The sequence below is a fragment of the Dendrobates tinctorius genome, unplaced genomic scaffold, assembly GCF_039654945.1.
Source record: "Dendrobates tinctorius isolate UK_male_01 unplaced genomic scaffold, ASM3965494v1 ptg000321l, whole genome shotgun sequence".
Classification (NCBI taxonomy): domain Eukaryota; kingdom Metazoa; phylum Chordata; class Amphibia; order Anura; family Dendrobatidae; genus Dendrobates; species Dendrobates tinctorius.
In genome coordinates this window covers 658,350-669,813 of record NW_027361988.1, presented here as the reverse complement: position 1 = coordinate 669,813, position 11,464 = coordinate 658,350, and the positions used below count along the sequence as shown (strand labels likewise).

General features: G+C 42.6%; 1 protein-coding gene across 1 annotated transcript; it reads right to left on the bottom strand.

Annotated features, from left to right (window-relative positions):
• Positions 1–6,962: 6,962 nt before the first annotated feature.
• LOC141073972 (uncharacterized) lies at positions 6,963–10,330 on the bottom strand. Its single transcript, XM_073561500.1, has one exon. The coding sequence runs from the start codon at positions 9,987–9,989 to the stop codon at positions 8,775–8,777; it is 1,215 nt and encodes a 404-aa protein (XP_073417601.1). The 5' UTR covers positions 9,990–10,330; the 3' UTR covers positions 6,963–8,774.
• Between the last annotated feature and the right edge of the window lie 1,134 nt (positions 10,331–11,464).

Here is an 11,464-nt window from a genome sequence, read left to right as displayed (position 1 = left end):
TTTCCTGTTCCCTCAGATCTTGACGATTCTACATCATTAGCCATTCAGGTGGATCGGCGTTTACGTGAACGCAAAACTACACGAGAGATGTTGCCACCTTTTGAACAAATGTCTGAACCTATGCAATGTGATAGAGTTTTGTCTAGGGCGCAACGTCAGTAGTTCAGAAGTCGTAATAAGCTGTGTTTTTTTTGTGGAGATGCCTCGCATATTATTTCTGTCTGCCCTAAACGAGAAAAACGTTGTGCACACACGTTTTCTGTGGGTGGTGTTCAACCTAAGTTTCTTCTGGCAATTACTCTGATCTGCTCCATGTCCACATTTTCCGCCAAGGCTTTTGTGGATTCGGGAGCAGCTCTGAACCTGATGGACTTGGATTTTGCTAAACATTGTGGATTTCCTATGACACCTCTGCAGACGCCTATACCTTTAAGGGGTATTGATGCTACTCCTTTGGCAAAGAATAAACCTCAGTTTTGGACCCAGGTGGTAATGCGGGTCGCCCTAGACCATCAAGAAAATTGCAGATTTTTGGTGTTGCATAATTTGCATGATACCATTGTTCTGGGGTTTCCCTGGTTGCAAATCCATAATCCTGTTCTGGATTGGAAATCTTTGTCTGTGGTGAGTTGGGGTTGTCGGTGTGCCCTTAGTGATGCTCCTGTTTTCTCCACCTCTCCCCAGTCGCATGATGTTCCTGACTATTTGGCTGACTTTTATGATGTATTTAGTGAGAATGAGTCTGCGTCTTTGCCTCCTCATAGGAGTTATGACTGTGCAATTGAGCTGAACCCGGGGTGTAAATTCCCCAAGGGTCGGCTTTTCAATTTATCTGTACCCGAGCACGAGGCTATGCGATCCTATATTAAGGAGTCGTTGGAGAAGGGTCATATTAGACCATCCTCTTCACCCTTAGGTGCTGGGTTTTTTTTCGTGGCTAAAAAGGATGGTTCATTAAGGCCTTGTATTGACTATTGTGCCCTCAACAAAATTACTGTTAAATATCAGTATCCGTTACCCCTGATTTCTGATCTATTCTCCAGAGTTAAAGGTGCTTGCTGGTTTACCAAGCTTGACCTCAGGGGGGCGTATAATCTTATTCGCATTAAGCATGGGAATGAATGGAAGACGGCGTTTAATACTCCGGAGGGACATTTTGAGTACCTGGTGATGCCTTTTGGGCTCACTAATGCCCCTTCTGTCTTCCAGTGCTTCATGAACGATATATTCCGAGACTTTGTGGATAAATTTTTGATTATCTATCTGGATGATATTTTGATCTTCTCCAAGAATTGGGACTCTCATGTGGAACATGTTCGGACTGTGTTCCGGATTTTGAGGGAGAATTCCCTGTATGTCAAGGGTTCGAAATGCCTTTTTGGGGTACAGAGGATTTCATTTTTGTGATTTATTTTGTCTCCGTCAACTATTGAAATGGACCCGGCCAAGGTACAGGCCATTTATGATTGGGTTCAGCCCACCTCTTTGAAGGCCCTCCAGAAGTTTTTGGGTTTTGCTAATTTTTATCGGAAATTTATAGCTACCGTAATTTTTCTGGTATTGCCAAGCCATTGACTGATTTGACTAGGAAGGGTGCTGATGTGCTGAATTGGTCTCCGGAGGCTGTTTCTTCCTTTCAGGAGCTGAAGCAAAGATTCACTTCTGCTCCGGTTTTGCGGCAACCTGATGTCTCACTCCCGTTTCAGGTGGAGGTGGACGCTTCTGAGATTGGTGCAGGAGCGGTGTTGTCCCAAAAAGATCCTGTGACATCTAAAATGAATCCTTGTGCTTTCTTTTCCCGAAAGTTCTCCCCATCCGAACGTAACTATGATGTGGGGAATCGGGAACTGTTGGCCATGAAATGGGCATTTGAGGAGTGGAGACATTGGTTGGAGGGAGCCAAACACCAAGTCGTGGTCCTTACTGACCACAAGAATTTGATTTACCTGGAGTCGGCCAAGCGCTTGAATCCTAGAAAGGCTAGGTGGGCCTTGTTTTTCACATGTTTTGATTTTGTGGTCTCTTTTCTTCCGGGCACTAAGAATGTCAAGGCAGACGCCCTTTCTAGGAGTTTCCTTGCCGATTCTCCTGTTGTGACTAAGCCTGCTACCATCTTAGGCGAGGGGGTAGTTCTTTCTGCCATCTCGCCCTATTTGAGATGTGCTCTGGAAGAGTTTCAGGAGGACAAACCTGAGCGTTGTCCCAGTGGAAAGTTGTATGTTCCTGACCAGTGGAGGAAGAGAGTGATGTCTGAAGTTCATTGCTCTGCATTGGCTGGTCATCCAGGTATTTTTGGTACTAGAGATCTGGTGAGTTGGTCTTTTTGGTGGCCCGCCTTGTCTCATGATGTCAGGAATTTTGTGCAGTCTAAACCTTGCTCTCGCTCTAGTGGCTTGTTGATGCCTTTGCCGGTGCCCAGGAGGCCATGGACCCATATTTCAATGGATTTTATCTCTGATATGCCTGTCTCTCAGAGAATGACTGTTATTTGGGTGATTTGTGATAGATTCTCTAAGATGGTCCATCTTATACCACTCCTTAAGTTGCCATCTTCCTCTGAGTTGGTGCCCTTGTTTTTGCAACAGGTGGTTCGCTTGCACGGGATTCCTGAGAACATTGTATCTGACAGAGGAGTTCAGTTTGTGTCTAGATTTTGGAGGACTTTCTGTTCCAAGCTGGGAATTCAGTTGTCCTTCTCCTCTGCGTTTCACCCTCAGACCAATGGGCAGACGGAGAGAACAAACCAGATTTTGGAGTCATATAGTCATATTTGAGATGTTTTATTTCTGCCGATCAGGATGATTGGGTTTCATTTTTGCCCTTGGCCGAATTTGCTTTAAATAATAGAGTTAGTTCTGCCACTTTGATGTCACCTTTTTTTTGTAACTTTGGGTTTCACCTTCAATTTTCTTCAGGGCAGGTGGAGCCTTCTGCGTGCCCAGGTGTTGACACTGTGGTGGAGAGAATGCACCAGATCTGGGACCAAGTAGTGGATAAGTTGTCTCTCTCCCAGGAAAAGGCCCAGCGGTTTTCCAACCGGCGTAGGATCGTTGGTCCCCAGTTTAAGGTGGGTGATATGGTTTGGTTGTCATCAAAAAATATCGCTATGAAGGTGGCTTCTCCTAAGTTTAAGCCTAGATTTATTGGAGATTTTGGAGATTATTAATCCGGTCTCCTTTCGGTTGGCTCTTCCTGTCACATTTAAAATTCATAATGTGTTTCATAAGTCCTTGTTGAAGAGGTTTGTTGAACCAGTAGTTCCTGTGGTGGCACCTCCTGACCCTGTATTGGTTGAAGGTAACATGGAATATGAGGTAGAGAAGATACTGGATTCCCGTCTGGCTAGACGGAGACTCCAGTATTTGGTTAAGTGGAAGGGTTATGGTCAGGAGGATAATTCCGGGGTCTCTGCCTCTGATATTCATGCCGAAAGATTGGTGCGTGCCTATCATCGGGCTCACCCGGATCGCCCTGGTGGCATGGATGAGGGTTCGGTGACCCTTCCTCAAGGGGGAGGTACTGTTGTGAGTTCATTTTTCCCTTCACCGTTGAGGTCTGATGAACTCCCACCTCTGGTGAAGGAAGGTAGTGAGATTGATTACCAAACACCTGGGCAGCTAGATGATGACTGGGTGGCTGGAATTGAGGACTGGATATAAGGCAGCCGATGCCCTTCTGCCTTGCTGGTGATCCTGCTGGATTCTTGGAGACCAGTCTGATTCCTGTGTCTCAAAGCTAAGTTTTTCTGGTCTGCTTTGTACACTTCAGTTTTGTTTTTGTTTTGCCTTGTTTTTTTGGGAGTTCTGCCATCCCCGGCCGGGGGTGAGCTGAATTCCATTTTTGTCTCTGATCTGTTGATCTTTTGCTCTGTCTTCAGTATATACCTGAGTGCTGATATAGTCTTTTGAAGCCTAGCAACTTCAGGGCCTCTTTTTCCTATCAGTCGGTTGGCACATTTTGGATAGGGTTTTTGCGGATGGCAGACAGCGGCTTTCCTATCCTGTCCTATTTTGTTAGCTTGGGCCCCATCATTTGCTCAACCTATCTTTCTATCTGTGTTAGTGTTTTCATCTTGCTTCACCGTCATTATATGTTGGGGGCTGCCTATTGTTTTGGGGTCTGCTCTGGGGCAGTTTAGTTTTTCCCCTTTCTGTCTTTAGGCTATGTAGTTCTCTGGCTGTGATCGAGGGGTCTAGGGCACCATAGGAACCCCCCACGGCTACTGCTAGTTGTTGTGGATAGGTTCAGGGGTCTGCAATCCGATAGCTGCCAACCTCTCTGGTTTTTCTGGACTTAGCTAGTATTTTGTTTTTTCCTCCTTCGGTGACTCATCATAACAAGATGCGGTTGGGAGACGGGAGGACGCGTCGCTGGACCAGTATGTATAATTATAATGTTTATTATTAATTGTATGCTTTGTTTTACAGCCCCCTGCCCTGTCCCATATCTGTAAAGTCCAAGCTCGGGGTTCGGACGCAAGTTCAAGTCATCTCCGGCCCTGAGATCAAACTTTACAAAAAAACTCGGGTGAACCCACCGATATCGGTCATCGGGGGATACGCCCATCACTACTGGTCACAATTAGAAAGTAAATGGATCCGGCAATTAAATCCCTTACATCCTAATGGTGTAGATGAAGTTCTCAGCTTCTCCCCTTTCCTATAGGGGGTTTGGTAGAATTCGTTCTCTACACTCTTTATTACAAAAAACAGGTTTCTCTGACTCAATGTGTCTTATTTGTTTCTTATCTCCCCATAATACACCGGTCACAAGATCGCCGATCTGCACTTTACTCTCCGATGGTGACGATCCTCTAGACATCCGGACAGTCAGGAGCATTGGATCCCATCTGTGTCTCCCCACTATTCTAACAATGGACGCTCTCTCCGCGATCATTTCCTCCTCTATACGGTTATTACGGGGAATGACACTGTGATGACTTCTCTTCTGGGAGAGACACAGATCACATGTGACTAATATTGCAGTGTGAAGAGAAACTTATATTTTCCGGTATTTTTCTGCCCTTACATTGTGGGTTATGAGGTGTTTGGGGCTTGTTTTTTGTTCCGCCCTTTTCCCTTTGTTTTTATCTTTCCAGTTGGTAATTGGGATTCTAATATAAGCCCATATATCCCGGGAAGTGTCAGGTGCTGGGATCTCATTATATTATTAATAACAATTTCATTCCCGATTATTCCCGTCATTTATTGCTCATTACATTCTCTCTATATAATAACAGATTCCTCTTTGTTACACGTCCTATTACTGATCATTTATATCTCTATATTGTAGAGGAAACATTTCTAGGAGTGTATACACTTCACCACAAACACTTCCCATAGATTTTATTATCATCACTGTTATTAAGCTGCTTTTCTCTTTATATCTTTACCATATCACTGTTTATTCTCTTTTCTTACCCGTTGCACAGTTGCACTCTCACTGGTCACTTGGTGGGGTCACATTTGGCTCTTTTCACCTGCATTGTTCTGTTTCCGGATCCCCCTCACTATCACTTCACCTGACTGATCGCTACCAGGTGGCTCTATGCAGCATTATCCATCTTGGTCTAACCAACAGGCTTTCATCCTGAACCTCCTGCTTCACTGGGGAAGATGTGACCGGGGAACAGCCCCAATTCCTTTAGGAAAACTCCCACTTTACCCCAGAGTTACTCCCCTTGCCTGGATTAGTGCAGGACCTTGGTGTGTTGGAAACACTTATCCGTACCCTCTGAGGAAGCTGACGGGGCGAAACGCCCGTAAGAGGGAATAGTGGTGAATCTGCCATCTTTCTCTGTACACTCCCGGCATGTCGCCTGTAGGATCTGTAATCACCATCTCTTGTTAGGATGGTTCCTCCTTTACACTATATGGGCTGTGCTGTATTCCTGGGATATCCCATATAGCACTGGCTGCACTTTATATCTCCTATTTGTATTCCAGGGATGTAATGCGCTGTCAGCTCTTTATTCTCTCACTATTTATACCCTTTGCTCTGTGTCCTCTCATTATATAAGCTATTCATCTATAAGTGCACAGGATCTATTCCCCTTATACACTGATATCCAGTGATAGATCTACAATCCGTTTCCATATATCTATGTATGGATTTATCTTACACTCAGTAAATACGGTGCACTTATCTCATCCCCACCTTGATAGTGACACTCTCTTAGGATACATGTTACTCTATGATGGCACTTTTGCACATAGCCACTAGATGGCGCTACAACATTTGACATTTGCCTGAATTTTTATATCTATACATGGTTTACACAAATTATATTTTCTTGTGGTAACTCTATACTATTTACCATTAGAAGCTGTGTATTTTTGTAATTATTTGTATGTATACATAGAATCATAGAATCATAGATTCGTAGAGTTGGAAGGGACCTCCTGGGCCATCTGGTCCAACCCCCTGCTCAAAGCAGGATTCGCTAAATCATCCCAGTCAGATGTCTGTCCAGCCTCTGTTTGAAGACTTCCATTGAAGGAGAACTCACCACTTCTCGTGGCAGCCTGATTGATTACTACTTCTGTCTCTGTAAAAACAATCCCCTTTAACTCCTTTCCGACATCAGGTGTAAATGTACTTCCTCTCTTTGATGTGGGCTCCGGCGGTGAGCCCACATCTTTTCTGGCACATGTCAGCTGTTTTGAACAGCTGCCATTTGCCCCTAACAGCCTCTGACAGCGACATTTAATGTGCACTTCCAGAAGCGCATCAAAAATCCTGCCCATCGGTGACCCCACCACATGATCAAGGGTCACCGATGGGTTGGCATGATAACCAGAGGTCTCCAGCAGACCTCTATGCTTGTCACTGCTGGAATGCTATGAGCGCCGCCCACTAGACAAAACCACATGAACTAGGGATCATCCTGCCGAACTCCCGCTCTCCGTTTAACATGGGCAAAACGCTACTCAGACAACACAGGGTGAGGGTAAGACAGTGTGGGCAATGCTTTATTCTACCACAGAACAGGCAGATAACACATAGAACAGTCCCAGCACAGCACCCAAGATGGGGCACATTACAGAGTCTCACCCTTCCACTGACCCACTGGGATAATAGCTGCTGTGACTTCAGATCTTCCAGGGTCACTACCCAGCTGTGGCACACTCACAGAGAGGAGGTAGCGACAAACATAGGAAGATGACAGTCCATACAAGGCCAGTTGCTCCAAAGATCACAATCTGGCTTCTCCAAACATATCCATGATTCAGTGATGGTCAGTGGAGCAGATCTGTATTCTTCCAACCGAGGCTGAAACCCCCTAGGTTGTTTTCTATAGAATGATAGATCTGTGTCCCTTGTGATGATGTTGTGGCTGCTGTCCTGTCTCTTGTCCTTTGGATGTAAAGATGTCTTGGCAGAATCTCTCTGGCTGTTTCTCTCTCTCAGTCTCTTTATACCGAGGCATGTAACCCATTTTTACACTTAACAAGTGTCCCTCATTCAGTATTTACATAAAGGGTAAGAATGGAGATGAGATTATTATAGCATTACTTGATTATTTAAACTATTTGCATAGTTTTTCCCTCTCTGCTTTAGAAGTCAACAAACTGGCTCCATAACACAATGTATAATTAGCATATCAGCAATCAATCATCACTAGGGATCAAGGATAAGCGCACAATAAAAGTCAATATTACCGGCTTACACAAACAAGTCTGTTTTCTTGACCAACTAGAAATCAACACTTAAATTTAAAGCCAACATACAGATAACATTCTATTATTCTTCATTTGCGAAAAAATAGCTGTCTGGTTATTTAAGATACAATGCTGTATGTCTTCACAATGCCAAAAGTAAAAAAAGAAATGTTTTTAAAAATATAAAAAACAATATAAAAGTTCAAATCACCCCCCTTTCGCTCCTTTTCAAAATAAAACAATAAAAAAATAAAACATACATATATTTGTTATAGCCGCGTTCAGAATCGCCCAATCTATCAATATAAAAAAGAATTAACCCGATCGCTAAATGGCGTAACGAGAAAATGGTCAAAACACCAGAATCACTTTTTTTGGTCGCTGCAACATTACAGTACAATGCAATAAAGGAAAGACCAAAAGATCGTATCTGCACCAAAATAGTCTCCATTAATAACGTCATCTCGGCAAACAAAAAATAAGCCTTCACCCATCCCGAGATCATGAAAAATGGAGACGTGACGGGTATCAGAAAATGGTGCAATTCTTTTATACTTAACCTAATAAAGAGGAGTTATTTTTACTGATACAGTAGGTACAGAAAGTATTCAGACCCCTTTAAATTTTTCACTCTTTATTTCATTGCAACCGTTTGGTACATTCAAATTCATACTATCTATTTTTGACACGGGACGGGCTTATAAACTTCCGAAGTATATAATTTGGTGTTTGGGATCTGCGAATATGTGGCTAGTTTTCTGTTTCGGATAACATGATACATGATTTTAGGTTTTTTTTTCTCATTTAGTCTCTCTTGAATATAGGTCAATATTAAATAGTCTCTTAATGAGTTGCCTTTGGTGAGGACGATGAAACCCCTAGAAATGAGAGTGAGTGTGTATATGTCACCTCACCCTATATACTGAGATGTGGGGTACATGTTTTTTCTATTAGTCACTTTCTGACTAACCTTCAGGGGGTGAATTATGGGTATAGTTTTACATTTGCAATAAGGTTTAGTTTTATCCTTTCATCAGCAAACATGCGGAATGACAAGAGATAACCCATTTAAGAAGATTCAATTTTGGTTAAAACTATTCCAACATTATAACATTATGAACATAAAAAAGGCTTCTCTCCTGTGTGGATTCTCTGGTGCTTAACACATTCTGATTTAGTGTTAAAACATTTCCCACATTCTGAACAGGAAAAAGGCTTCTCCCCTGTGTGAGTTCTTTGGTGGGTAACAAAACGTGATTTATGTGCAAAACATTTCCCACATTCTGAACATGAAAAAGGCTTCTCTCCTGTGTGAGTTCTCTGGTGCTTAACACAATTGGATTTAATGTTAAAACATTTCCCACATTCTGAACAGGAATAAGGCTTCTCCCCTGTGTGAGTTCTCTGGTGCTTAACACAATCTGATTTATTCATAAAACATTTCCCACATTCTGAACATGAGAAAGGCTTCTCCCCTGTGTGAGTTCTCTTGTGGGTAAGAAAATGTGATTTCTGTCCAAAACATTTCCCACAGTCTAGACATGAAAAAGGCTTCTCCCCTGTGTGGATTCTCTGGTGCTTAACAAAATCTGATTTAGTGTTAAAACATTTCCAACATTCTGAACAGGAAAAAGGCTTCTCCCCTGTGTGGATTCTCTGATGATTAACACAATCGGATTTAGTGCTAAAACATTTCCCACATTCTAAACAGGAAAAAGGCTTCTCCCCTGTGTGAGTTCTCTGGTGGGTAACAAAATTTGATTTATGTTCAAAACATTTCCCACATTCTGAACAGGAAAAGGAAAAGGGCATCTCCCCTGTGTGTGCTCTCTGGTGTCTATCAAGAACCGATTTCAGATTAAAACATTTCCCACATTCTGAACAAGAAAAAGGCTTCTCTCCTGTGTGGATTCTCTGGTGCTTAACACAATCAGATTTATTATTAAAACATTTCCCACATTCTAAACAGGAAAAAGGCTTCTCCCCTGTGTGAGTTCTCTGGTGGATAACAAAATGTGATTTCTGTGCAAAATATTTCCCACATTCTGAACAGGAAAAAGGCTTCTCCCCTGTGTGAGTTCTCTGGTGGATAACAAAATGTGATTTCTGTGCAAAATATCTCCCACATTCTGAACAGGAAAAAGGCTTCTCCCCTGTGTGAATTCTCTGGTGAGTAACAAAATGTGATTTCCATGCAAAATATTTCCCACATTCTGAACATGAAAATGACTTCTTTGCTTTAGGAGCAGTTTGTTTTTTAATGCCTCTTTTGTGACTTTGATTTTCCTTGGTAGTCAGTAATGAATCAGAAGATGGGACCTGTTTCATAAGATCAGATGACAGATCTTTGCTGTGAATAAATGATATATCTGGAGAAACAGCAATCACTTCAGTTGTGTCTTGTAAGATCTCAAGATCATCAGATTTAAAAACTGAAGATGTCAGCTGTCCCTCTGATCTCCTGGTACAGTCATCTGCTAAGATAAAAAAACTTTTTTAAATAAAATATCCTTGAGTTTTTTATATTTTTGAACGTTTCCATAAAAATGGCAAGCTATGTAAAAAACTTTAATTATTTACCAAGACAATGACAGTTCACAGTCTAATAGAAAATCTTGTTGGATGAACCAGTAGTGTGCGGTGTTCAACTGTTTGTACATTTTGCCTCCCAAATATCAAATATAAAGAAACCAATCAATGTTATGTAGACGAAAATAATACCAATTCTCATCTCACAAAAAACAAGACCTCACTCAGGTCCATCATCTGTCAATGGAAAAACAGAGGTTCCCGCACTATTAGTGGCTCAAAGGCTGTTGAAAAGCAACAAGGTTTCTATAACCCAATCCGGCAAAATCCGCTCTCACTTCGGAGTCTTGCAGTGTGCGCAAACAACATTTAGGATCCCTGTATTTAGCAATATTATAGTGAGAAGAACCCACTTAATTTTTGGTGTGTGTCTCCTGGAGCACAATCTGGGCACTATGTGCTGGGTAATAAAATGGCAAATGTGTAATTTTCACTCTCCAACATCCACTGCGTGTTAATTTCCAGAAAGTGGCTGTGGAGTCAAAATATTCACTCCTCCTAAGGATTATAACCCTCAGTGAATTAATTTATAAAATGGAATCACTTTATGGGGATTTCTACTATTCTGGTTTTCTGTCATTTAGTTATGTTAGGGCTTCTGCATATGGTGTGTCCAATCTCATCTGGGATCTGTTCCTGCTGTCCAGCTGGAGTAATCTGCTCCCTACTTCAGCCAATTGGAAAGTACCACACCCTACTAAAGCTCAAAGCACATGGCCGGAATCTGCCAGATACAGCGCTGTTCTCCTCTGGTTCAGTCCTCTGTGCTCAGCTTGCGGCTTGTGTATTTATCCCCTGCTGTGACCGTGGCCCGTCTACTGACTACTCTTGTGTCTTCTGATTCTGTGTTCTGTCCTTCTGGTTCTGACCCAGATAACTGACTATTCCTCTTGCCATCTAACACCACAGAATAGCAGGTAACACCATGGTCCAAGCCTAGAGGTCCCAGTGTAAGTCCAGATTCCATGTGAGGGTGTTATAGGGCGATGAGCAAGGCAATCCTTGGGATATGGAAAGCAGAGAAGATAGTGCCAAGCATGTTCATGGTGGACATCTTTTGAGCTGCCAGGTGACCATGAACATTGCTCCCAATACATTGTGTCTGCAAACTATTCCAGCTAGATCTGCATTCAAATAGCTAAATGGCGCTCCTTCCCTTCTGAACACTGCCAGAGAGTAGTGTATGTAGGGTATAGTGCGAAGCTGGAAAACAA

What these genes read in the sequence shown, in the direction of transcription:
- LOC141073972 (XM_073561500.1), bottom strand. Translation starts at nt 9,989, where the DNA reads ATGAAACAGGTCCCATCTTCTGATTCATTACTGACTACCAAGGAAAAT.